We start from the raw sequence: 27,484 nt of genomic DNA, 5'->3' as shown, positions 1-27,484 counted from the left end.
CATGCTGCTCTGCACCGGTATGCTGACATTGATTCTGAGTGGAGTGTTGTGCTTTTGTACAGTCAGACAAATGTTTCCACATCAAGGAGCCTGTTTTTGTTCATCATATCTGGAACCAGCCTCTGTAGGTAGAGGCTGGTTCCGGTCCATCGACCTCTGATTATAGATTATGCTTCCTCTGCTCTGTTTTAAAGACAGCATTATACTGTATAACAGGCACTCTGCTGTAGTTTTTAAATAACTAGCAGATAATAACTAGATAACTAGAGTTCCTCAATCAGGCTGGAAATGTCACCTTCTTAGGAAAGCTCGCTGTATATGCTGTCTGGATTCTCCCTTCAGGGAGGCACTTTTCTGATGCACACCTGTCCTGGAGGTTTGGTGCCTCCAATATAAACTTTCTTCCCGATCAGTGTTTTGTGGCTTTTTAATTTAAAAACGTATCCAGAGTGCTTTTGTGACAAAATCTTCCATGACAGGGTCTTTCTGGTTTTAGAACACATCATTTGCAGGTGAATATTAAATTCTGTGCATTGTATTTAATATAGAAAGTTGAAGAGGGTTGGCACAGATTATACTTTGGGCATTGCTTTTTTACTGAAATTATTGTGCAAATTGAAATGAAAATCACGCAATTTGAATGTTGAATCATAATGATATGACCATGGATGTGCAGCGGCTTCCCAAGCTACCGACTTCTTGCCATTTTGCAGGGATGGGTCCTTCCCTTTGCTGTGTAATCTGTGGGTGTAACACACCTAAGCAGCCGCATTGTCAAGTTCACAGATGACGCAGCAGTTGTGGGACACGTTTCAGAAAATGCTGAGTCAATCACGCATCACGCATAGGAAAGGAACCAGGAACCAGGATAATCAGGGATGCTGAGGGACCATGTGAGCAGAGTGGCGCAGCGGAAGCGTGCTGGGCCCATAACCCAGAGGTCGATGGATCGAAACCATCCTCTGCTAGGCCTTTTATCACCAAGTCCACAAAGTAAGAAATCCCACCATGCTCAATATAACACAGCTACACCCAACAAAAGCTGCTGATTTCCTTTTGTAAAGAGCAACATTAGCACGCTTCTGCAGAACCACTCTCTACATCAACTCTCATTAAGCGGGAGATAAATAAAGTATACATTTAAAAAAGGACCCCAGTCATGCTGCATATCAACGTTTGAAAGATTGTTTGGGCTGCTGTAGTGATACTGTCAAATTGGATGTGAATGATGTGCTAAATATGATTTACTTGAAGATTGTAGCAGTGAAGTTTGACAGAGCTTGAACACCTCACAAACTGCGCAGTGGACCACGTCCATCAAGTTGACTATTTCAATCCATCGACCTCTGGGTTATGGGCCCAGCACGCTTCCGCTGCGCCACTCTGCTCGCTGGGTCCTTCAGCATCCCTGATTATCCTGGTTCCTGGTTCCTGGTTCCTTTCCTATGCGTGATGCGTGATTGACTCAGCATTTTCTGAAACGTGTCCCACAACTGCTGCGTCATCTGTGAACTTGACAATGCGGCTGCTTAGGTGTGTTACACCCACAGATTACACAGCAAAGGGAAGGACCCATCCCTGCAAAAGGGCAAGAAGTCGGTAGCTTGGGAAGCCGCTGCACATCCATGGTCATATCATTATGATTCAACATTCAAATTGCGTGATTTTCATTTCAATTTGCACAATAATTTCAGTAAAAAAGCAATGCCCAAAGTATAATCTGTGCCAACCCTCTTCAACTTTCTATATTAAATACAATGCACAGAATTTAATATTCACCTGCAAATGATGTGTTCTAAAACCAGAAAGACCCTGTCATGGAAGATTTTGTCACAAAAGCACTCTGGATACGTTTTTAAATTAAAAAGCCACAAAACACTGATCGGGAAGAAAGTTTATGTTGGAGGCAACAAACTTCCAGTACAGGTGTGCATCAGAAAAGTGCCTCCCTGAAGGGAGAATGCAGACAGCACATACAGCGAGCTTTCCTAAGAAGGTGACATTTCCAGCCTGATTGAGGGACTCTTCCTGTCTGGCTCCAAACATGCAGTGTCCATTTACAGAGGTCTTTACAGGCTCCAAGCTCCTGCTGACTATTGCCTGTTTCCCAGTAACTGAGCCTTTTGACATCAAAGCTTTCAGTGTATTGAAACATAATGACTTGTACTATACTTGTAAAGAATGCTAGTTATTATCTGCTAGTTATTTAAAAACTACAGCAGAGTGCCTGTTATACAGTATAATGCTGTCTTTAAAACAGAGCAGAGGAAGCATAATCTATAACCCAGAGGTCGATGGACCTGATATGATGAACAAAAACAGGCTCCTTGATGTGGAAACATTTGTCTGACTGTACAAAAGCACAACACTCCACTCAGAATCAATGTCAGCATACCGGTGCAGAGCAGCATGTTTGATTCCTTCATTCGGCAAATTTGTTACTTTGGTTGTTTAAAAAGATTAAATTAAGCAAACTCTGAGTAAACATGAAGAACGTTTATGTCCTCCTGAATGGGGCTTTCATAGCTCAGGTGGAGGGAGGATGCACAACCTTTTTTTTTGCTGCCTTTGATGAATTTACTTAACTACATTGTCTCTAATTAAATCATTGAAATGTTCTTTATTAGATCATCCTAATGTCTAAAGATCTCTAATCCTTCAGGTATTTATGAAATTATTAATGGAAAACTTTTTTGCTTGGTGTTTTTTTCTATCTCTTATTGTTCTGATATGCATGTGAGGACTCTAGAGCAGAGTGGCGCAGCGGAAGCGTGCTGGGCCCATAACCCAGAGGTCGATGGATCGAAACCATCCTCTGCTAGGCCTTTTCTTGCTTTACCTTAATCACTGCGATGTCCCCCTATTAATAATGAAATAGTCCACTTGATGGACGTGGTCCACTGTGCAGTTTGTGAGGTGTTCAAGCTCTGTCAAACTTCACTGCTACAATCTTCAAGTAAATCATATTTAGCACGTCATTAACATCCAATTTGACAGTATCACTACAGCAGCCCAAACAATCTTTCAAACGTTCATATGCAGCATGACTGGGGTCCTTTTTGAAATGTATACTTTATTTATCTCCCGCTTAATGAGAGTTGATGTAGAGAGTGGTGCAGCAGAAGCGTGCTAATGTTGCTCTTTACAAAAGGAAATCAGCAGCTTTTGTTGGGTGTAGCTGTGTTATATTGAGCATGGTGGGATTTCTTACTTTGTGGACTTGGTAATAAAAGGCCTAGCAGAGGATGGTTTCGATCCATCGACCTCTGGGTTATGGGCCCAGCACGCTTCCGCTGCGCCACTCTGCTCACATGGTCCCTCAGCATCCCTGATTATCCTGGTTCCTGGTTCCTTTCCTATGCGTGATGCGTGATTGACTCAGCATTTTCTGAAACGTGTCCCACAACTGCTGCGTCATCTGTGAACTTGACAATGCGGCTGCTTAGGTGTGTTACACCCACAGATTACACAGCAAATAGAAGGACCCATCCCTGCAAAATGGCAAGAAGTCGGTAGCTTGGGAAGCCGCTGCACATCCATGGTCATATCATTATGATTCAACATTCAAATTGCGTGATTTTCATTTCAATTTGCACAATAATTTCAGTAAAAAAGCAATGCCCAAAGTATAATCTGTGCCAACCCTCTTCAACTTTCTATATTAAATACAATGCACAGAATTTAATATTCACCTGCAAATGATGTGTTCTAAAACCAGAAAGACCCTGTCATGGAAGATTTTGTCACAAAAGCACTCTGGATACGTTTTTAAATTAAAAAGCCACAAAACACTGATCGGGAAGAAAGTTTATATTGGAGGCAACAAACTTCCAGGACAGGTGTGCATCAGAAAAGTGCCTCCCTGAAGGGAGAATCCAGACAGCACATACAGCGAGCTTTCCTAAGAAGGTGACATTTCCAGCCTGATTGAGGAACTCTAGTTATCTAGTTATTATCTGCTAGTTATTTAAAAACTACAGCAGAGTGCCTGTTATACAGTATAATGCTGTCTTTAAAACAGAGCAGAGGAAGCATAATCTATAATCAGAGGTCGATGGACCGGAACCAGCCTCTACCTACAGAGGCTGGTTCCAGATATGATGAACAAAAACAGGCTCCTTGATGTGGAAACATTTGTCTGACTGTACAAAAGCACAACACTCCACTCAGAATCAATGTCAGCATACCGGTGCAGAGCAGCATGTTTGATTCCTTCCTTCGGCAAATTAGTTACTTTGGTTGTTTAAAAAGATGAAATTAAGCAAACTCTGAGTAAACATGAAGAACGTTTATGTCTTCCTGAATGGGGCTTTCATAGCTCAGGTGGAGGGAGGATGCACAACCTTTTTTTTTTTTGCTTGCTGAATTCACTTAACTACATTGTCTCTAACTAAATCATTGAAATGTTCTTTATTAGATCATCCTAATATCTAAAGATCTGTAATCCTTGAGGTATTTATGAAATTATTAATGGAAAACTTTTTTGCTTGGTGTTTTTTTCTATCTCTTCTTGTTCTGATATGCTTGCAAGGACTCCAGAGCAGAGTGGCGCAGCGGAAGCGTGCTGGGCCCATAACCCAGAGGTCGATGGATCGAAACCATCCTCTGCTAGGCCTTTTCTTGCTTTACCTTAATCACTGCGATGTCCCCCTATTAATAATGAAATAGTCAACTTGATGGACGTGGTCCACTGCGCAGTTTGTGAGGTGTTCAAGCTCTGTCAAACTTCACTGCTACAATCTTCAAGTAAATCATATTTAGCACGTCATTAACATCCAATTTGACAGTATCACTACAGCAGCCCAAACAATCTTTCAAACGTTCATATGCAGCATGACTGGGGTCCTTTTTTAAATGTATACTTTATTTATCTCCCGCTTAATGAGAGTTGACGTTGAGAGTGGTGCAGCAGAAGCGTGCTAATGTTGCTCTTTACAAAAGGAAATCAGCAGCTTTTGTTGGGTGTAGCTGTGTTATATTGAGCATGGTGGGATTTCTTACTTTGTGGACTTGGTAATAAAAGGCCTAGCAGAGGATGGTTTCGATCCATCAACCTCTGGGTTATGGGCCCAGCACGCTTCCGCTGCGCCACTCTGCTCTTTATTATCTTCGAGCATATCAGAACAAGAAATTGTAAAGTTCACAGATGACGCAGCAGTTGTGGGACACATTTCCGAAAATGCTGAGTCAATCACGCATCACGCATAGGAAAGGAACCAGGAACCAGGATAATCAGGGATGCTGAAGGACCCAGCGAGCAGAGTGGCGCAGCGGAAGCGTGCTGGGCCCATAACCCAGAGGTCGATGGATCGAAACCATCCTCTGCTAGGCCTTTTATCACCAAGTCCACAAAGTATACATTTAAAAAAGGACCCCAGTCATGCTGCATATCAACGTTTGAAAGATTGTTTGGGCTGCTGTGGTGATACTGTCAAATTGGATGTGAATGACGTGCTAAATATGATTTACTTGAAGATTGTAGTTTGACGTAGCTTGAACACCTTCCAAACTGCGTTCATCAAGTGGACTATTTCATTATTAATAGGGGGACATCGCAGTGATTAAGGTAAAGCAAGAAAAGACCTAGCAGAGGATGGTTTCGATCCATCGACCTCTGGGTTATGGGCCCAGCACGCTTCCGCTGCGCCACTCTGCTGACAAACCCCAGAAAGAATAACACAGAGAAACCTGACCCATCTCGCAGTTTTAATCAGTCATATCTTTGTTAACAAAGTCATTATAGGAACAGGAACTTTTAAACATTTAACATCATTCATATTGGAATAGGTTACAAAATTATACTTTTAATATCATAAACCCAACTTAAAAGCAATAATATAGGACATATGGTAGCAGAATTAGACAGGTGAATGGAATGCGTTGCCTTTAGCTGATGACTCAGGAATATACCATATGAGACACTTTATTTATAATTCATGAATAGACACTGTCAAACTTTAGTTCTCTTTAGGATTTGCAAATAGTTGAATAATCTAACAACTTTACTATTGTTGGGTTCACATGGTGCATTTACAGCTTGTGAATTAGGTATTTCAAAACGAGAATGTTTCATAGTTAGGAAGCCTCCCACACAGAAACCTGGCAGCTTTGCTGTTTATGAAATATCATATAGTAGGTTGTTATTTAAAGAATATAATTGTTAGTCCATATCTGCTATAACTCGGCTAATGGTTGTAAAATAGTAAACCGATAATGGATCCAGCATAAACAGAATAAAGGAACTAGACAGAGCAATGGCAGCCCACAGAAATCCAATGAGGTTCCAAAACACAGCCAAACTTGATTCTTTGTGATTTATTTAGTTTTTTTTTTAGCTCAAATAAAGACAATTATGGCTTCATACACAACGGCTTTCACTTTCTTTGTCTGGATATCATGTTTCTGTTCATTGCTTGTTTTTCACTTAAATCCCTCATTTGAAATAACATTTCTACCGATAAACAAATACATCAAGGGATTCTGGGTAAATAACGAGGTGGCTGCAGTCTGTCCTGATCCTCGACCACAGAGACTGTGAGATCAGCTGATATTCGTCTCTTCCCAGTTCTTATACAGAGTCTATAGGTTATAGTAGGAGCTGGTCAGAATGTGGGATGGATACATAAAGGAGGGAAAAACCATCAGTGGAGATATAACAGTTGAGGCGAACAAAAGGAGAAAGAAATTAATATTTTAGATCCTAATCTTTAGCACAAAAATTCTATTAGTAGAAACGGATAAATTTAAACTCTTAAGAAGACCAAAACCATACACCCAATATTCATAAATATAACACTTATATGTGAAACCTTAAAATAATATCTTCTTTAATATGGGTCTTTCTGTTATATTTCAGACAGTTACCGGTTAACTGCTGATTTGTTGTTAAAGATGACTGGTTTGGCTCCACAGAAGGGTTGTGAAAGAATAAAACATGTGCATTGGATATAACATTTTACATTGTGACCACAGAAAATAGGTCCTCAAGTCATCGTAAAGGACAACGGGCATTATTGAAGAACGACTGGATGGAAGCAAATGTGATAATATAACAGAAAAACACAGCCATTACAGGCAAAATCAAGTACAAGTGAAATCGTGTGTCTTCAGTGGGAACAGAAGGTTAAAGAAAGAAACATCACCCAAACAACTATCTCACCCAGTTCAATGAGAATTTCATTAGAAGCAACATCAAACAGCAAAAACAAGGGATGGGAGTTTTCATGCCATTTAAAAAGGGGTCGTCAGCGCCAGCAGTGGAGCGAAAAAACCCAACAAAAAACAGAAACTATCCTCGGTAAATATTTTGTTAGATGAAAACAGAATATCAGGACCACCCCAACCTCCTCACAAACCAAAAACACAAGTGTAGCAAGCGTCAAAAAAAAGAGAAAACACAGTCCAAAGAGTCTTTAAGTCACCTTCCCGTCCCCAGGTGCTCCGGCAGTGGTCTTTTAGAGAATAACCAGCATAAACGTTGATATTAACAAGGCGAAAACTTTTACTTTTTAGGTTCTGGAGCCGACAGAATCCGAGTGTAGGGTGACATATCCCAGGGAGGAAGGTGTGCTTACAAAACTGTTTGTGCTTCCTTTACTTCCGGCGTTGCTCAGGCGCTTCTGGTGCTCCCAGTCAGCGTCGGCACCGGTCCCGTTTCTGTCGCCCGTCCTCCCCCTCTGCTGGCCGCGTCCAGGTGAGCCCGTTTCCCACCGCTGTTTACCCGAACCGCAGGCCCCGGGGCTCTTCCTTCCTCCGGACCTGTCCGGTTTGGGGGACCCCTCGGGTGAGTTGACCCGGCTGTTGCTCCTTTTCTGTTCCGACAGTCGCCTGAGCGCCTGCGGCTCGCGCTCAAAGTCGGTGAGCGCGAAGTGCGGGAGCAGGACCACGTGATGTTCATAAACGTTGGGGATCAGAGAGATGGTGGATGTGCGCCGCGGGCTCTTTCTGGGGCTCGGCAGCGGCGTCTCGTCTATAAAGTTTATCACCTCGTCGCGGCTGAAGCACCGCAGCTCGTCCTCGTAGCACTCCCCGCCACAGACCACGCGTGGCAGGTGCTTGAGCGAGTGCACGCTGTCCTCAGAGCGCCGCCGCTTGCGGTGCGGGTGATGGTGATGGTGACGGTGATGGTGATAGTGGCTCTCCTCGTGGTAGGAGACCAGGCTGTTCCTGCGCCTCTCGTGGTGCGGCAAGGTGCAGCTGTAGTGGGCACTCGCTATCATGTCCTCGGTGGATCCCCATCGTTGAAGATAGGATGGGATCCGGTCGCTGGTCCGCATATCCGTTTCGTCGTGGGAGTATCTTCTTGTAGGAGGCACCTGGTTTCAACACAGAGACCGGATCTTTAGTGTATCAGTAACGCACTCAAACATTTTGCACACAGCTAAATGTTAAATAAACAGCAATTTGTGTTGAGGGTGTAAGTAAAGCTTAAATTAAATAAATTGTTTGCAGTAAGAGGGTTCTTTTGTGCTGAGGAGTTAATTGTGATGCTTTTTTTTTCTGTGAATTTATCAATTTTAACTTTTGGCTAGAAATAAACACAAAAAAAGAGCTCAATTTTATCTATTCTTTCCCAATTTGTTTATAGACTATAAAACTACATGTTATACTACATGTTATACTCACGTTCCATTCTGTTCTGACAACTATGCAAGAGAGAGAGGGTTGGTCAGGGTGACATCAAGAGCCACAAGATTGATATGAGTCTGCCCCCCTGTGGAGGGTTTTAGTATAAGCAGAGAAATGAGACAGCAGATGATACAGTAGCAGGGACCGAGCGGCAGAGGGCAGCACGAGCATTTAGATGAGTAAACAGGCAGCACAGACAGGGCAGGATGGAGGTGGAGAGAGAGTGAGAGACAAATAAAACCACAAACGAGGCTTTATTCTGCAATCACAGCATTTGAGGAGCACCACAGCAAGCCTCAAATAAAGTGCTACTTGCTAATGACTTCAATGGCTCTGCTGATTCAAGGTCTAATTGGACTTTAACCCTTCCGGGCAGCAACAAAGTGCGACTGTTTTGCATTCTTCCTGTAATTGAAACACACGCAGGGATTACATGGCTAAATACTCATACACACAGCTAAAACTGCAGCTCATGACAAGAGATGGGTGGAGAGATGGGTCGGACTTACAGTATGTGGTGATAGCTACTGTATACATCTCTGTTTCAAGGCTTCTGGACTCCAAGTTGAAATCCAACACCAATTTTAATAATTAATTCTAAAGAACTGTAAGGATTTAGGCAGCTCGCTGTCTGAAGAAACTGAAGCTTTAATGCTAACAAAGATGACACAGTGGAGAGATGCTTTGTTTGCAGAGGTTGGCTCTAAAATTAAATATGCTCACCACAGTCTTCTAGGCCAAGTCCATTTTTATTTTAATTGATATATTTCAGTGTGAAGCCAATATTCTGCCAATTCTGGTTGGGGGTTTGTGTTGGGTGGCAGTATTTTGTCCGAGAAGGCTGGGGAGTGGCATTTCAAAGCTCTGCATCTGATTGGATGGTGGTTTATAAATGGAAACAACTCATTTGAGTAGAACATGAATAGATATATACTGTTCGTCCTTTAGGGCATCCTGAAATATAAAAAGTAAGTTATTTACTTAACCCTTGAAATAAGATAAAATATCATCAGAGACACAGGTATGACAGATCTACCTTTCTGCTTCTACTGATGGTCATATTTACCAAACAATAGTCAGCAAGACTTAATTATGTAAAAAAAAGAAAGAAAAAAGAATCTAATTAAAAAGCAATCTGTGGCTTATTCAGGGCTGATAACTTTACAAACATCTGGAAGATTCCAGCAACAAAGCATTTAGAGGCCCAGGAGGGCAGGCCATCATGCACATAAGAAATGAAAAAAAGAAACATTCAAAAATAATAAACTCAACTCATCATGTCAAAAAAAAGAAGAAGAAAATCAATTAGAAATATACCTGCAAATACTGCATTTTATCTTCCTGTTGTTCCCTCAATGGATAACCTTGTGGAACCCCCCTTTCTAAGGTTGAGAACTCATACTTGGCATTACGGTCTACCGTCATGATTTCAGGCGCCGAGCTATAGTCATATGGTCTGTCATATATTAAGTCGGCATGAATTCCTCCATCTTGGCTGTTTTCTGCAAAGTGCAGAAAGGCACGGGCGTCAGGATTAGAGAACAAGAACTCAATACACTCAGACAGACAGACAGACAGACGAATAGATAAGAGAGACAAGTTCAGTTGTCCAGGTTATCGACTTTACTGTAGGTACGGGTCAGCTCAGGAACACCAGATTTAGCTGAAAATGAGGCTCAAAAAGACCCCAAACCTAATTTCCATGTCTAACGAGGTGACTAAATGGCCACAGATTGGTTTTGTTATTGGAAAGAAGTGCTGACGTCTGCAACCTCTGAGGGCCTCCTGAGCCACAAACTCACACCAAATCCATCCGTTCTCACTGTAAACACCAGATTTGGTCTAATTATCAGCTGCACTCATGTTTGGGTCTGCTGGGGCCGGGGGTGAAATGCTGAGCTTGGAAAGAGTGAGTGGAAAGTGGAAAAATAAGGAGAAAAACAGCTCTTTGCACAGGCAGCTGGGCATGCATGTCGACAGCTTTTAGAAGCAGGAAACAATCTTTATACATACACCTGTGATGAGTTATACATGGCAAGCCCTCTGGAAAAAAAGCAGAGAACTGGGAGCGTTAATATCAGAGGAAATACGGACTGCCCTGGGCTGTTCTGGCTCCTACAATGAGCAGGTATCAGGGAGGATGGGAAGGTGTTTGGAGGGTTAGATAGAGGGGAAGGGGTCGGGTCAAGCTGGGTTTGAACAGTGCCAATAGATAAAAATACAGATGTTGGTATTTTCATGTGTTTGCATGTAGAGAGCTGGTGTGGGGACCCCGCGAGACGTCGCCACGCCTATGATTATCATGTGACCTACGTTTGGGAGCAAGCTTTGTCGTGTCTGTGATAGCATTTTTTTAACACCCCCCCCCCCTTTCAGCCCTTCTTGGGAGTACTTTCCCTTTTGTGCCATATGCAGGATTTTAAGGAAACTTTGCTTTAAGCATTCTCTTTTATCTATTAGTCAGATATTTAGCGTTATGTCTGTCTGACCAGGCCATCGCACCGAAGAAAGAGAAACAAACAAAAGAAATAAAGTAAACTGAAAATCATACATATAAAACAAATTCCATCTTTATTTCACCTGTTCTCATCCTAAACATGTTTAACAGCTAATATCCTTGGGTGACTTGCGGGAAATATGACCATCATAATAACAAAATGTGTTTTCCAGCAACCTAATAGAGACACATGTTATACATAATGTATATATGTGTCTATATACATACACACGTAGCAGAGCAGCGGAAAGCGTTCCATAAAGCACACACAATAATACAGAATTGTGGATTTTTTTATGAGTTATACGACACAGACACTCTGTTACATCCCCTGACAACAAAGGTCACCTTATAGGTCACATGATAACATTTGATAACTGACCTTACACGACTGAAATATACAAAAGAAGCTACATAATAATAGTAACAATAGCAAATAACAGTAACAGTTATGGTTAAAACTGCCAAAAAATTGGAGTTTCGTGTTTCCTTAATGTGAGTTTCCATTTTCTTATCTATTATTTTGAGCCGGACAGATGAAAGTAAAAACACAGGGCGGCTGAATATATGTTGGATTGATCAATTTTGACATCAGAACCTGTGATTAGTCTCCTGACTCACCTCTGCAAAGACTAAACTGTCATCTGAGACAGTCCAGGCTATAGAGATTAGCTTCGAGACTGCAGAATGGAGTCAAACTGGCCATAACGCTGGTTAACCTGCTTAACAGGACTGGGAGTTGTGCCACTAACACGCCTACAGATGTCCTACAGCTTCTCATCTCCGCCTGTGAGACTATGAGGCGTTCGCAGCTGAGCAATCATCTGTATTTACATCAGCGGGTGAAGAGGAGGGAAGAGGGGAGGCAGAGCGGGAGGGAGGCGCCGGGCGCTCGCTTACCCTCGTCCACGTCGTCGTTGGACATGATGGCGACGCACTTCTCCCACACCATGCGGATGTCGGCCCGGTAGCGGTCGCAGGCCCAGAGGAACATGGGTAACAGGATGGACTGGGCGATGGAGCACCACAGCACGCACAGCACCATCCAGTTGTAGGAGCGGTCGAACTTCAGACTGGCGAAACTCACCACCTGGGCGGGTCCCACAATGAATTATTAGGTACCAAACTCAGAAATCCATCCAGGTCAGTAAACAGGGTTAGGGTTAGGTTAATGTGGCGTCCGCTGTGGCCAGCATTCACGGTGAGGCTGAAAAATCAGTCGTTTTAAACGAGAAAAGCTCTTTTTTTTAAGGATTGCTTCTGTTATATCTGTTGGCGATAGAGTAAAGGAACTTACATTCTAATTTACACATTCATTTATTTTGAGCATAAAACTCATGCGAGGACTCCGGCCATGACCCCTTTTAGCAGAAGCGTATGCAGCTGTATTGATATTTCCTTGAGATTATTGTGGGAAATAACGGTGAAATCACCGTTAGTGTAACTAGAGCGGGTCTGGCATCCCCTGCATAGAGGCTTTTTCCACTTTCTTACCTGCTGATCTGAATATTTTCTAGGTTAAATCTGCTCCTTTACACTCCTCTTTATCTCCATTCACAGGGTTTTTCTAATATTCTTATCCATATTAAATCGATCCTCGCAACAATCGCATTGTTGTGAGTCTGTTCATCTACATTCATCTACAGCAGAACCTTCTCAAGCTTCCGCTAAAGGCCGATGCCTCCCGACCGAGGCAGTGGCAGGCAGAGTATTTCGGAGGAAAAAGGCATCTGCCAGTGTTCTGATTCCTGCAGAACAAGCAGCAGCTGTGTAGCCTGCAGACCCGTGAGCTCATCGCCCAATGCACCATTGCTCTCGCTACATTCAGCCTTTATTCATGTCCTCTCTGACGCCACCCTGGAAAATCTTAGAGAAGCGCCAGCGCGTTCGTTCGAGTGCTGATTTCGGGCCAAATGATTGTTTGGTGGTGACTTAATTAAGTCTGGGTAATAGACATTCTGTTTGGGCCTATTAAAAGAGAGGCCTTGGCTTTCCTGGAAAAATATTCACGTATTTTTTTGCAAATCCCTGAAATTAAATCTAGATTTCAAGAGATGCATATTTCCTTTTTTTTTTTTTTTTTTAAATGAGGTGTAAGATGTTATTATAAACAAAATAAATGGATCTTGTTCTCACAGCAGCACAAGCAACTAAAAGGCACAATTATACTCAGATGTTGATTTCTGGAGTTATCAGACAACTTCAGGGATCGGATTTTTGTCTTCACGCTCATATTACTGTGGATCTGATTTATTTCATGCTCTGAAATTGGTGCACGTGTTAAAAAAAAACAGTCAACACAGCCAGTTCTGGCTCTTCACCTCTTGAGCCTCACGTCATCCTCCGTATTTTCCCAGAAAAGATCTGATAAATGGACCGAAACGTGTAAATCGGCGTTCTTTTATGATCCCGTTTCTGAAGCGCATGTAAACGCGTCGGCTCAGATTATTGCAATCATCCCATTACTCCCAGCTATGGGAAATTTATGCGCGTAATACTCAGTGAAGACGAGGTGACCTACTGAGGCGCCCCTCAGCTGAAGCAGACGTGCAAATAAAAACCCGAAGTGGATTTTTCCAGACAGTTGTTTTGCTGCGTGTCCTTCAGACTGTAGTAATAAAAACTTGCGCATCCAGTTTCGTTTTATCCTTTTACAACTGATGAAAAGAAGAAACTCCTCTTGAATAAACAGGACTAAAAGATGGTTTTCGCAAATGAAATTTGAAGCGACTCGCCGTGTCCACTCACGAGTTTGCCTCACTGAGACGGTGGTCGCGCATGCGTGTTAAACATGAGCAGAAGGCTCTGCTGACATGCTGTATAAAATATATTAACGTCTTCTTTCTTCAGTAAATTAATGGTGGCAGCAGGAAGCCGACTCTTTTCTGGGAATGAGAAACGAGCAGACGCACATCTGGAGACAAGTGGAGATGAATGATCCTGCTGCTTTAATGAGCTACATTGGAGGCGACGGGCATTTCGATGGCATGGGAGCACAAACAGTCACACTCTATAGAACAGCCCCAGCGCGTGCACGTCGCCTGACCCACTTACATCCCCGAGAACTGCAGAAACATTTAAGTTTGCGTAAATAATGAAACGGCCTGATGTGAGCAAAGAAGTTTCAGTCGGGGAAAAAAGGAACCAAAGGTCGGGATTTCTATTGAGATCGTCACGAGCATTTAACATGCGACTACACGAAACGATCCCTTCACTCTTTAAACATGCAGCATTTCCTGTTAAACCACAGAAGGAAAATGGTGGGCCTGCGGAAAAAATGTGACAACCAGAGTGTTAAGATCTTGAGGAGGAACTAACCAGTATGGGGAAACCGGTCAGGAAATCGTAGATAAAGACGATGCCGCTGATCAGGTACGTGATCTGCAACGACGTCTTCAGAGGCTCCGATCCGTCGATGGACGATCTGCGCTTCCCCTGGGCGTCCTCCACCACGATGGTGGGGACGTTGAATTTGTTCTTGTCGGCGTTGTGGCCCGCCTGGATGGAGAAGGTCTGAAAGAGAGCGATGCCGATGCAGATGACGCCCATGGCCACGCTGCCCCCGATCAGCAGAAGAAAGCACACGCCGAAACCCAGGCCGATCTCGGTGACGATGAAGCGGCAGTCGGAGGTGTAGAAGCGGTCTATGGTGTCGTGCCAGCCCACCGCCGGGAGCGTGGACAGGATGAAAGACACCATCCAGATCCCCATCACCGTGTGTACCGCCTGCTTCTTGGTGTTGCTCAACCTGGAAGGACACCCACAAATCATGTCAAATTACTGTAGACCTCGGTGGAGGAGTCTGGACCGTTAACATCAAAAGAAAAACATCATCCCCTGATCATATGGTGAGCTTCAAATTTCAACCCTACTTTCCACGTTCTCCACAGATTGCTTTGAATGCTTTGACAGTGAGGCTGTCACCAGCGCAGTGACAGATGGGGAAATGTCAGTCCTGACCCTGGGACGTAAATGGCCCAGAGCGAGCGTAAGCGTGGCTGAACTGTACAGAATTAGCGCTGCAGCAGCAGCTGAACGGCGCAAAATCAATGATTTGCTCAGGGCCAGAAAACACCTGCAGACATGCCTCGGCCCATTTGCCATCTAGGGCCCTTTCAGGGTGAAGCCATTCATTTAATCTCACCTCGGCATCATTTCTTTACAGCTGCACGCGTCTCTGTGGCGCCCGGTTGCCACTACTCTTCAGGCTTTCCATCATTTATCTTAAAGCACAGCAAGTGGATGCTGCTGTGATCAGTCATGAGGAAAGACTGCAATCAAGCCAGGACATATGTGGGGCATATGCACTTTGGGGGGGGTGCGACACTCCAAGATTAACAGCAAATCACGCAATGTTCTTTTCTTTTTAACGTACGCGTTGGAACGCAGCATCACTTCAAAGGTCTGTAATCTCTAACAATGTAGGAACCAGCCTAATGTCAGGTAGCTCAGTGGAAAATTAAATGAATAACACATTAGTAAATTCAATTTATGGGTCCTCTCAGTAGGCTGCAATGCCCCTACTGAGACCCGGATCCCCCAAATTTTAATTTTGTACCCTCCGCTGTGAAGACGTGCACAGAACGTTCCTTCTGCTACGTTGCTTCCCGACAGACGCTGTTAAAAATGTAATCTCCTTTGCGGAGGCAATAACATGGCCCATACACACAGAAGGCTCCATGTTGCATAAATACTCTTTTTTACTTTCTCTTTTTGGGAATGCAAACAAAAAAAAAAGAATCTCCCTCAATCGTCGAGGGAGCAATTTTGGCAGGAAATCTAATGCGTCTTCCAGAGAGCCGGATCACATGTTGCCAGCTCTCCTCCTTTCAATGAAATCCCCCGGAGAAATCCTGGTCAGATATGAACTTCATCTCCTCGCAATGCAAATGAGTCAAAAAAATATCCAGCACGTCTGCGCGTACGCGCACCGAGAGGCTGCGAGCGGCACAGACGGGGTGGCAGCGGCTTCCAGCATTGCGCAAAGGCAAGCAGGCCTTGTTGTCGCTGTGAGTAATTACGCTAGCCTTTCCTGAACGCGCCCGGGGTGCGTATGATGGCGAGGTTACATCACAAGCTGCTTCATTCTATTACCAGAGATGGAACATTGCGATGAGAAAAAAAAAAAAAAGGTCCTGGGAGACACCGGACACAGGGTGATGGGAACAGCTGCCGAAGTGCACGGCTGGAATTCATAATTCAGGCCTTTCGCTGTGCGTTCATGTCAGAGACAAGGCAGCGGCGCTGCCTCGGCGGGGCAACTGTGGAGCCGTTTAAATGAAAGATGAATTGTTACTACGCAGCGCCCCGCCTGCGCCGACATCTCGCCGCAACAATGCTAAAAGTTGGAATTAAAGAGGAGGCGGGGCTTGCCGACTGCAGGTCATGTGACCTTTCAGAATGTGCAGTTCCTTTCAGGCTTTGACACTAAAATGCACATCAAATCTGGACTGAAGCCCAAATCTTCTGAAAAAAAACACGGTTTAAGGCATCGTAACAATGGGCACTGTCACACTTTTCACAGTTTAGAACACCAAAGCATCTGATTAGGTGTGAACAGCAGATGCCGTGGAAGCCTAACACGATCAATGTGGTGTTGGAAATCTGGTCTCCATTGTTCACTGTTGATTGTTTTTATCTCTTTCCTTCCGGCAGGATGAAGCTGGAGCCGACAGATGACGGTCCAGAAGGTTTCACGTGGCGTTACCAAATTAGTGTAACCAGCAGATGTGTTCTGGGAAAAACTGTGCAATTCTCACTGCGTGGGTGAGAATAGCATCTGAGGAGTGGAGCTACCAGATGGATTCAGACTGGACGTACTTACCGGTAGTTTACTGGCCAGCGCACCATCCACATGCGGTGATAAGACAGCGAGGTGACCGAGAAGCAGGTGACCAAGGTGAGGGTGTAGAAGGTGGAGACAAACACCTTGCACAGTCCTTCGTTCCACTCGTAGTTGGAGTGCCGGCGCCGCAGCGTGATCACGCAGTACATGGTGATGGGGATGGCCATGTTGAGGATGTGCGTGCCCGCCAGGGTGCAGATGAGGAACTCCAGCGGCTTCCACTTCTTCTGCTTGGCGCTGACGCTGAGGATGCTCCAAGTGTTGGCCAGGATGGACACGCCCGAGCAGACCAGCCAAGCCAGCGTGTTGGCGTTGATGACGTCATCCTTCACGGTAAGCGCCTCATCCACCATGTTGGAGTGGGGCGGGGGGAAGCCTCGGGGGCTGCAAGGAAGCGTCGGTGAGAGCAGGTGCACACGAGGAGGAGGAGGAGGTGGTGATGGGCAGGAGGGGATGCAGGGTGGTGAGCAGGCCAGGCATCCTATCTGGGTGAACGCGCTCTCTCCATTGGATGGGCACGACGGGGAAAGTACATGGCAGTGGCGTAACACAGCGGGGTGCTAGAGGGGGGGGGGGCTCAGCCAGTTCCCTTCTGAGCCTGAGGATGCTGAGGAAGAGAGAAAACATGTAGACACAGTAATCAGAGACAGGCATGTGAACAAGATTACAAATCTGTCCAATTTTAAAAACCTCTCACAGCATCCAGGGGAGAAAAAATGTGATATTAACCACTGTGCACACTAGTGAAAATACATTATTCATGCAGCGCGTCTTGATAAAGTACTGTAAAATGACAGGAATATTAGACATAATTGTTTAAATTGTGCAACCCAGCAAAGAAAGGAATGATGAAATAAATGATACAGCATATAAATATAGTTCATACTCAGATATGCGTGTACCTTCCTTCAAAAGTGCAGGTTTTTACATGGATGGTTGTTACAGTAATGGGAGCAAATCTAATCCACGCAGCGCAGCGGTAACACTTCCAAGGGCGGCGGCGCTGCTGCTGCCGTCAGTAGAGGATCCACCTCAGGGACATCTGGTCAAACAACTAGCAAAACAAGTAAAATCCCTGCAGTCGGAGCGCATTGTCGCTTCCACTTCCTGTCTTTTGCCACCCCCGAACAATTACGCACCAGAGGCAAGAACCCCCGAGACATAACTCAAGTCACTGAGTTCCAGTCAACACCAGTCGTTACAAAGCCCCGATCATGTCACCGTGGAGACGGACAGAAACGTTCAACAGGGTCGTCAAACCGTTAAAGGAAACATTTAGAATCGGAGGCCGGGATGAGATCCGATGAGCCGCAGCGCTGGTCCAGGAGTCCCTGTGTGTTCTGAACTAATTCACTGAAAACACACAGGATGGGCGAGACCGTTTAAAGTGCCATTAGGCCGGCTCAGCTTCAGCCCCCAAGTGCACGGCGCCATTTATGATGAGCTCAGGCCGGTCACACTTTCTTTTTAATCACCAGAGAAGAACGATGCTGGAGATGGATTTGATCAATTAGGGAGGCAGATGTGAAGGAGACCTCCCGTATAGCCTTTTCTGTCACTTCATACTGCAGAATTTGACTTTGGCAGGAATTTCAGCCAGATTCTGAAAGGCCCGACGTCACGTTTCCATCACAGTCCATTCAAAACATCACGTCTCCCCATTTCATGAATCAACACTGAGCAGCTGAGATGATTCATGAGTGCAGGAGTATCCAGGAGGGAAATTTAGCTGTGCTGTTATAGGCCGAGGCTGCCGGGGTCCGGAAACATGATCACCTGACAGGCCTCTGTCACCCCACTGGGTCATGGTCTCCTCTCCTCTCCTTTCCTGTCCTTTCCTCCTCCTCCTCAAGCAGACTAGTTATGCTGATTCCTGTGTAGTTTTTCTGCTCCCCTTCGGAGCTGCATGATGACCTCCGGCCCCGCTGACCCGTTGTATACTGTATTTTTGTGTGTCCCCTCTCCCTCTCCTCTCCTCTCCTCTCCTCTCCTCTCCTCTCCTCTACCTGTCCTCCCCCCTCTCCTCTCTCTACCCAGCCCCCCCATCAGCAGGAGGGTCCCCCTACATGAGCCTGGTCCTGCTCAAGGTTTCTTCATGTTAAAGGGGAGTTTTTCCTTGCCACTGTTGCTTGTTGGGGGTCAGGCCCTGGGATTCTGGAAAGCGCCTAGAAACAGTTTTGATTGTATAAGACGCTATATAAATAAAGATTGATTTGATTTGAAATTCCTGCAAACAGGACTGAATGAGGCTGGGTCAGTTCGACCTCAGACCCGCCCTTGAACGTGAACATTGACAGGAAGTGAAGGATCTTATTCTGCGAGTGGAGAATGAATTGTTGCCGTTCTGTGAATCCCACCACAGTTTCCCATCAACTCACTTGACCTGGCAATAAAGTATCGAATTAAACGAACCTCAATCAAGCTTGAACGATCTGAAACCACAGATGAAGCGTTTCCCCTGTGGAAACCAGGAAGAGCAAACCCTTTTGCTCCAGTTTGGCCAACACTTGTAATCAGAGAACCCGACACCATTCCCATGGAACGTCTCCATCTGAACTGGTGTGAGAACACTCTGCTAACTCAGGGCTCTGTCTGGACATGTTTACTGGCCTCTGCAGGGGCCGACTACCACAGGTTCCACAAACCGTAGCATAAATCCAGCGATGGACGTGATTTCCTAAAGACAACGCGGTTAGCTTTGCCGTCTCCGTGTCACAATAGCATAAACCAAACACTTCGCTTCAGCAACCTTGCACGGATCTAGATCCAGATACCTCACATTAGTATGGTCTCATTCTCGCCCTTTCAGGTCACTTTCTTTATCAAAATGTCCTTTTCTTTGAACCTTGTCCTCCATCAGGGCTGCCCGTCACAGCGGCGGCCGTGACTTGATTCGGAGCGACGCTCGGCAGCAAAGTGGCGGCGGAGAGGGAGAGTTTTGGGACCGAGCCATGGAGCCGACGGAGTCAAATATACAGGGAGTCGAAATGTGAAAGTGATAAAAGCGGAAGGAATCAGGGCGAAACATGGAGGGATTTATTACAAGTGAGGTGCAAGAAAAATAACCTCCAAATGCAGCGGAAAGAAAAAGTTGCAGATGGGCTGAGGACAGTCTGCAGAAACGAAGACACGAGTCCTTGTGAGTGAAACCTGCAGCTTATGGATGCTCATGTCTCACATCTCTCTTAAAAACTGGGAAAAACTCTGAAGAAGCTCTTTCATAAGCTGATATGTGTGATGGATGTGCTCCGATTGACCAGCCATTCCTCCCTGGAAAATCTTTTCCTGTCACAGTGGATCTTAAACCTATAAGTTTCCTTTCATATCGATTTTTTCCTTCATAACTTTTCCTATGTAGCCTGGTTTAATTTACTCTGAAGGAACGGGTGATTTATTTAAAAGGACAGAAAAAACTTCACTTAAAAAAAGTGGGCTGGAATCCTGATAGGATAAGTTAAACTGGTGGATGGAAAAACCTTCTCAGTTTGTGTTCAAGAAAATCCTGTTTTCTTAACCTACGTTTGACAGATGAAGAAGATTATGGTCATCAATAAAAGGGAGAAGGCCTGAAAGTACAGGGCTTAAAATTAAGAAAAAATATAGATACTAGAAAAAATAAATAAGGATTTTTGAAGAGTGTCGGAGAAAAAAACAACAACTTTAGATGTAGCATCAGAAAATTGTATAATATGTATTTCAGTAATTAGCCAGCTTAACAAATATACATGCACTATACAAATACACAGCGTTGCCATTGGCGGTGCCAGTTTGCGTGGCGTGCTAACACTCTCCTTCATCCTGTGACGGATCACTATGAACCTTCGAGGCCTCAACACCATCCATCATACTCATTTCCAGCATGCGCTTATTATCGAGTTATCAATGCGAGTCCAGCAGATGTTCAGTCTTGTATAAAAAGACAGTCAGCCGGAGTGGCTTTCATCTACTGACTCTCAGAATAAGGCTTCTCTAACGACGGGCCCTCTTTAATAGGACGACATCTGTAACCTTGTTAAACAAGCGTGTTTAGAATTAGAAACCCAGAAGGGGCTCATTGAAGACACCACCACGATTGCGTCGCCAGCGCTGTGACCTCACCGCTTCTGTGTTCACGTGAGCTCCAAACACCAAATGAGCAAACGTGTGAGCGGCGGGATCGGAGCCGCGTTCGAAGAGCATGAAATGAAAGACATTGCCCAAAGATGGGCCACTGACAAACTCCTCTCACGTAAGGCTTTCAGCTCTGTAGAGTACCGAGCCCAGACTGGAGGCTTTTTTATCTGTATGTTGCATAGCAACTGCATCAGTCTTGAGAGAAAAGGGAGAAAAAAGATCAAGCAAAGAATTATAAATTTTGGATGGCAACACTGTTTGTGAGTCAGTGCAGGTTGCTAATGTGTTCCCCCGATTGTATTCACAACACACATATATTAACAGCGCTAATATAGACAGTAGTTTTTACTGACGGTATGATTGTGTTGCTCGGTTACAGTGTAGCGTGTTACGTTGTCTCAAAGCTCAAACACAGAGCAGGGTCCCTTAATTCTGAGTACGACCCTCCTCTTGTATCAAAGAGCAAAGACGGGGTGGAGCAGAATTATGAAGCCGAAGTCACGACGCAATAAGCAAGAGGTCATAAAATAACACTAACAGGTGATGTATTTGTTTACCAAACCCCTCTTACAGTCGCCAGACCATCATCCGTCAGAATAAAGTCCAATTATTTAGAGAATCTATAAAAAAAGTCAATTGGCAGCAGCCGCCAGCTATGACGCTCACAGACGACTGCCCTACTGGCTGATCCCAGTAACAAGACAATTAAACAGTAATGGGATTTATTCAAACATGACCGAGAGTTTAACTGCACGCCATTAATGGATTTATTTCCCCGACAACCCGGTGCTGCGTTGCCATAGAGGGACAGCTGGCAATCGTTCCTCTGGCTGTGATAAAAATCATAAAGTTTGTTCCCTCACCAAAACCTTTACAGTAACCGTGCGGAGACAGTGCAGGGATGGATTAGAACAAACTCTAATCCCCAACAGCGGCCATTTACTCACTTATATTGGCCTTAAAGCATATTAGCGCCTGTATCTGCTTTATGCTCCCCCACTTGCACCAGCTCCTTTGCATAATACAGCCAGCATTAGTCAAATATTACTTCAGCACTAAGCTACCTCTGGCCAGAATGAATTCATTAATATCTGCATAGATGTTGGGCGAGCGTTTGCCCTTTATCAACTAATGGCAAGAGAGGCTGCAGCGTTGCTCTACAAAGAGCTAACTCTTGTTAGGTAACGAACCAGCACTGAAATACACGGACTTATTTCGAATCAGAGATCTGCAGCCCGACTGCTGAAGATGGAAGGAGTCTGATAGGAGACTCTTCTCATCTGCAGAAGAATCTGAAGAAGAAGTTGATTTTCTCCTCTTTTGTAAGCTGCTTCGCATCCGAGTTGTCATGGAAGCACACGAGCTATGTTTAGACACAAATAATCTAAATTACAGTCTGATTAGAGTAAACGCTGTTCACTTCCTTTACTGATGCCTTCTTGAAATTGTTTTTGCTCCACATAAAAACTATGTTTACAACCCATAATTACTTTAAAATGTAGACTTTTCACATCATGGGTCTGTTATTCCTCCTGCGCTAATTATGGATGCAGAGGTGTTGAAACACAGTCCAGAGGACCACAATCCGGCCGGGTTTTCTGACCTACCAGGCAGATTGTGGCCCCGGGGCCTGGGATTTGACACCCCCAGGATCAAACCTCCGTCTTAAAGCAACAAATATGCACAAGCGACACACTGAAACGGCACCTTCGAGAACGTCGCCAGCGCCCGCCCTGTCCGTTTAATGACATCACTCCACTAATGCACAGCAGGGGGGCAGGATGAGTTGGCAGTCTGCTCCCCAATCGCAGCGATGGAAGGTCGGGCTCTGGTGTCAGCGGCACTCTGCAGAGGCCCCTTAACTGCTGTGAGAGAGTATCAGCTCCACTCATCAAAAAATAATAAGCTGCAGAGGTGCTCATGTGATCGTGACATCTGACCTCTCAGTCAAGAGAGGTAAGCAAAGACCATTTCTCTCCTGAATCAGCCCCCTCTGCCTCCAGATTCTACAAGAAACCTGAATGGCGGCGCTACCTGTCAATGCAGGCGCCAGCAGAACCGGATTTCTCTCCTTTATGCCGACCTCCAGCAGAAGTCTTCACCGAGGATTAGTCTTCTACTTATTTCCCTCATGAGTTGATTTATGCGATTACAGAATAATCACAGAGCCAAAAACGAAGCCCGACCATCAAAATCTTCACTTTACAGACTTGAAAAGCACAGAGTAGGTGGTGAATGAATGGTGTCAAACACTGAGACCACCACCAATCAGTTATTAATGAATTTAGCTTATTTAGCCAACTGGTGTATCACTGACTTCTTGTCTACTGAGTCACTTCACACACAAACGGTTCACTCACACAGCAAGAATTTAGAGACTTCAATCAAGCTAATGTGCACGTTTTTGGGCTGTAGGAGGAAACTGGAGTGGCCGCAAAAATAAACCAAAAAAAAAAAACCCAACTCTGGCTCTAAAAGAACCCTAAATTGCTGAGACACTGGAAAAGGAAATGAGTTCAGTCTCATTTACTTAAAAGCGCCCGTTATTGGCAAGTGAGAATGCATTATTGCAGCTAAAGTTCCATCCACACGGGAGGAACAACAGAACAGAAAACAGCCTATAAACCGGGAGTGTTCTTGTTGGCTTAAACACTGCCAACCAGCACTCTAAAAGGCTCTAAAAACACAGGCTGTGCACGATTGTGCTTCAAAGAACGCCCCTTTTTTATTCTGATGAATGTATACTGTCCCCAGATGAGCCTGCCAGCCAACGCACGTTACGTCATCGTACCTGTTGGAGGAAAAGAAGAAAAATGGCCCCGCTTGAAAGCTGTTCTTTTGGGTGATACTCGCAAATGCAGCTCGTTTGTCTGGCAATCAGTGTGAAGTCTCAAAAAAAAGAAAAAAAATCGCACCTTCTCAACGCAACAACTCATTTTCCATTCTCTTTGCATCGAAACACCGAAGGGTAGGATCCTTTTTCATCAACAGTCATACAATATTCAGGCTTTGTTTTGGTTTGTTTTAGCTTCATTTTAACAGGAAAATCACAGATCGCAATCAGGCCAAGAGAGGCAGCGTGAAGTGTGAAGGGGTCACAAGCTGGAATCCATTTTAAGCACTTTTCATAGCTGAGGGACATCATTAGTACAGTACATAGTTGAATTTTCCATCACAAATGTAACCCTAGAGGCTTGTTTCCTGTGTTTGTGAGGCCATCAACAGGCACGAACGGTGCTGGATCACAGGCCACCGTCAGGCATCGGGTGTCTCAGGAGGAGGGGAAGGGCCAGAAAAGCCTGATTTTATTTTATTTTTTAATTGATTATCGGAGCCGGTGTTGTGCAGGGGATATATAAACCATTCAGGTGGAGGACCGAGAGGGGGGCAGCAGCAGGCTCTGGCCAGGGCACCGCTTGTGGGTGAGTAGAAGAGTGTGAAGAGGAGCTAACGCAGTCACAAAATGACAGAGCCGAACGCGTGATCAACAGAACGTCACATGGGTCCTGTGAAGCGCTGAGGTCTGTGGTGTAGCAGCAACTGTCACATCTAGGCCACAGTGCTCTCTGAGCGCTGAATGTGATCACTGGCTCACTGACGCTGCCACTTTGTGACCTGCACTTGCCTGGAATCCCCTCTAATTTCTGATTTCACTGCCATCTCTCTCATTATGCAGAGATGTTTTGTTAACAGTGCAGTTTAAATAGCCCATGTGTCAGTAAGTCTTAAAAATCTGTATCTTGATTACTGTGGTGTCTCCTTTGCATACGAGTATAATGAGTCATATTCATGTGATGTTCTGGATCCGAGAGGATAAAGACATCGTTTGTTATCTGAGGATTGCAAATAAGTTAATCAGCGCCAGTTCTGGCTGGCTGCAGCTTTCCTCACCCTAAGTGCTTCTGAAATCTACATAATTGATATAAGTGCCCATACAGCACAAACTTACTGCGTTCGGCCTCATTTATTCACACAAATATCAGCCAACTGTGCCATTTTAGTGAAGGTGCACTGATAAAAAAAAGAAGTAGATCTTTGTTCTCAACACAAATGAAATTGGTGTACGTGTGCTTGTTTTAAACACTTTGTCTTGAACATGGCATGAACTCGGTGTCCAGTATAGTCAATTTAGAAGCTCACTCGGACACAATTATGAACAAGTTTGTCTAAGACATTTAAGCCATTTCGCGCAATTTACGACGTGCAATAAGCTGCGCGCTTTTTGCTGCAGGACACCACCTGTTCGGAGCCGTTTTCCCATCAAAACAACCCAAATCCCAGCCGGGGATCAGCTGTGCGTCTTACCTCTAGCGTCGCTCCGAACGCCTCATTGTTCCGTGGGAATGAATGAAAAACGCTCCCGGTTCAGCCGCCTCAGTTCTGCTCCATAAAAGTGGCTTTTACATCCCCAAACACAGAACAGTTCTGCGCGTCGAGTCAAAGAAAAACCTGTGAAATGAAGGATGAGCCCCCCAAACCCCACATCGTCGCCACAGCTGTACTCCGGTGCCGCCAGCGTTGACTCATTAACAAAGAGACGAGCGCGTAAAAACGGCGCTTTCGACGAGTTTGGACCCAAATAAAGAGAAGTCGTCTCCGGCGCAGCTGTTAAGAGGTTAAAAGAGAAGGGAGCCTTTCATGCAAAACGCCTTTTCTTTTGGTTCTTCAGCGCGAACGAGGCGACCAGCGAGCGAGGCATGATTGCTGCGCGCACCCGACAGAACATGCGCGTTCGCGGCGCAGACGCTTCGTGGGAGTGAACCGCATGAAGGAATAATTCATGGAAAAGAGGCATTTTTACAGGTCTTCTTGGTTTCATTTTCTGGTTTATTTGTTACAGCACAGTTTCAAAATAAGGCAAAGTTGCGATTCGAGTCCAAACTGATTTTCAGGCTGAATTCTAGAACTTGTAAAGAGCAGCATCTCTAATATAACACACATTTCACATCAATGCTGGGGCAGGGGTTCCCACACTCAGCTTCTAAATGGAGGCACGTTATTTTCTCCTGTTATTCATCTCCTCCTTTAAATGGACCTCTTTCCTCTGACATTATACGACTTGTTATATAATACTCCTTGCCTGGATAATTCAGTAAGAGCAGTTTTCCTCCCTGGGGGCATAAATTGTACCCAGAGAGGAATCTAATAGTCCCTATAAAAGAGCAGAGGCACAGCGAGAACCACGGCGTCCCGCTTTGCCACTATTCATGAGAATTAATCGCTTTTTGGACTTGTTATTTTTGATGGGCGGTCGGGCGAAGGGGGGCAAAGTCTAAGGTCCATCCAAATGAACTAACATCACTCAAATGCTCCTGACTTCCCCACCAGTTGTTGCTGTTCTTTTTCTGTGCAGTTTTCCTTCCATCGGGTTGACTGGGGCAGGTTCTGAAGTGATCCTCGATGTGTGTGGTGACCTCGGGGTACAGCTGCAGCCCTCCATGGACTCCTTGATATTTACGCCTTTGAATGCAAGTGATTGTCATGGTGTCGTTCTTGATGAATCCATAAATTGGGCATGAACTGGTCCAAACTCCTCCTGTGCTGCCTCTTTCCCCAGTAATGGCTGTAATGTGACCTGTGGTCATTTCGCTATCTATTTATTGGGACTCAGATCCATCACCAGAACAAGACAGAGCAGAAGAGCCGGTTAATTGGATCATCTTTGCCCTCTCTTACGTGATGATAGGTGACCTGGAAATTTAAAAAAAGCAACAGAAGGCATTCCCACCCACTGGCTCCTCTGGCACCGGGCTGCCCCCAGTCTGACCGTCAGTTTAACGTTCACACACCTCATCACACACACCCCACAGCAGCCCTTTAATACTTAATGCTGTTCTCATGCATCCTTCATATGCTATATGCTTTTCCAATCTACTCCTCCCCCCCGTGCCTCCCACCTCTCAGGCCGTGTCAGAGGTGGACCCATTTTGTGGCGCTCCCACTAATGTCCCCTGTGGAGGCTCCGGACCAGATAAAGTAGAGGCTCCCGTGCGAGGAAAGCCCCGCTGGCTCCTTGCCCAGATATCAGAGGCTTGCTGGATGCTTGTTGTGGAGCTCGGCTCTCTGAAGGTGTTCCAGGAAGCAGAAACACAGAGCAAAACAAAACGCAGGGGCCGATTCTCTGACCCTGGCGGAATGAAATACTGATATATCGGCAGGCTTATTGTTTAGGAGTGACCTTGGAGTGTGGAGCGGAGTCGGGCTTCCCGCCTCTGGATTCAAGCATGGAAGCAGGGGGGCAAAGGGGGGGGCACTGACAATGGAGGGAGGAGAATAATGTTAAGGGGGATCACTCGCAGCTAAAAGCCAAGAGTCGTCTCATAACCGACCCACATAAACATCTATCCTCCCTTCAGAGTCCTTAATGGTTTTTCTCCTCCACCGGAGGATCGTTCATCTTC

The 27,484-nt window shown here is 45.1% G+C and overlaps 1 protein-coding gene and 4 non-coding genes across 8 annotated transcripts; 4 read left to right on the top strand and 1 right to left on the bottom strand.

The window, feature by feature from the left end:
* The first annotated feature begins 896 nt into the window (after positions 1 to 896).
* On the top strand, positions 897 to 968 carry trnam-cau (transfer RNA methionine (anticodon CAU)). Its single transcript has one exon. It is a non-coding gene; the product is annotated as a tRNA-Met (tRNA).
* Positions 969 to 2,749: 1,781 nt separating this feature from the next.
* On the top strand, positions 2,750 to 2,821 carry trnam-cau (transfer RNA methionine (anticodon CAU)). Its single transcript has one exon. It is a non-coding gene; the product is annotated as a tRNA-Met (tRNA).
* Positions 2,822 to 4,539: 1,718 nt separating this feature from the next.
* On the top strand, positions 4,540 to 4,611 carry trnam-cau (transfer RNA methionine (anticodon CAU)). Its single transcript has one exon. It is a non-coding gene; the product is annotated as a tRNA-Met (tRNA).
* Positions 4,612 to 5,256: 645 nt separating this feature from the next.
* trnam-cau (transfer RNA methionine (anticodon CAU)) lies at positions 5,257 to 5,328 on the top strand. Its single transcript has one exon. It is a non-coding gene; the product is annotated as a tRNA-Met (tRNA).
* A 366-nt stretch (positions 5,329 to 5,694) lies between these two features.
* Positions 5,695 to 25,821, bottom strand: gpr153 (G protein-coupled receptor 153). Of its 4 annotated transcripts, XM_029833973.1 has the most exons (7): positions 25,389 to 25,821; positions 16,950 to 17,577; positions 14,444 to 14,873; positions 12,026 to 12,215; positions 10,642 to 10,671; positions 8,626 to 8,645; positions 5,695 to 8,315 (listed from the first exon to the last, which is right to left on the bottom strand). In XM_029833973.1, exons 2-7 carry the CDS (start codon positions 17,321 to 17,323, stop codon positions 7,509 to 7,511), a joined length of 1,851 nt encoding a protein of 616 aa, XP_029689833.1. In that variant the 5' UTR covers positions 17,324 to 17,577; positions 25,389 to 25,821; the 3' UTR covers positions 5,695 to 7,508. The 4 variants fall into 4 exon arrangements, with proteins under 4 accessions (XP_029689833.1, XP_003963309.1, XP_029689834.1 ...); XM_003963260.3 differs by lacking the exons at positions 8,626 to 8,645; positions 10,642 to 10,671 and adding an exon at positions 9,946 to 10,130; XM_029833974.1 differs by lacking the exon at positions 10,642 to 10,671.
* Between the last annotated feature and the right edge of the window lie 1,663 nt (positions 25,822 to 27,484).

Source organism: Takifugu rubripes, chromosome 3 (assembly GCF_901000725.2).
Source record: "Takifugu rubripes chromosome 3, fTakRub1.2, whole genome shotgun sequence".
Taxonomy (NCBI): domain Eukaryota; kingdom Metazoa; phylum Chordata; class Actinopteri; order Tetraodontiformes; family Tetraodontidae; genus Takifugu; species Takifugu rubripes.
Note: the sequence above shows the minus strand (reverse complement) of the source record. Positions and strands in the feature narration are given on the sequence as shown.

Excerpts from the sequence above, each read along its gene's own strand:
- gpr153 (XM_003963260.3), bottom strand. The coding sequence starts at position 17,323 with ATGGTGGATGAGGCGCTTACCGTGAAGGATGACGTCATCAACGCCAAC. Across the intron at positions 10,131-12,025 it reads CAACGACGACGTGGACGAGG|AAAACAGCCAAGATGGAGGA; the intron begins GTAAGCGAGCGC and ends TGCACTTTGCAG. Across the intron at positions 8,316-9,945 it reads ATAAAATGCAGTATTTGCAG|GTGCCTCCTACAAGAAGATA; the intron begins GTATATTTCTAA and ends TGTTGAAACCAG.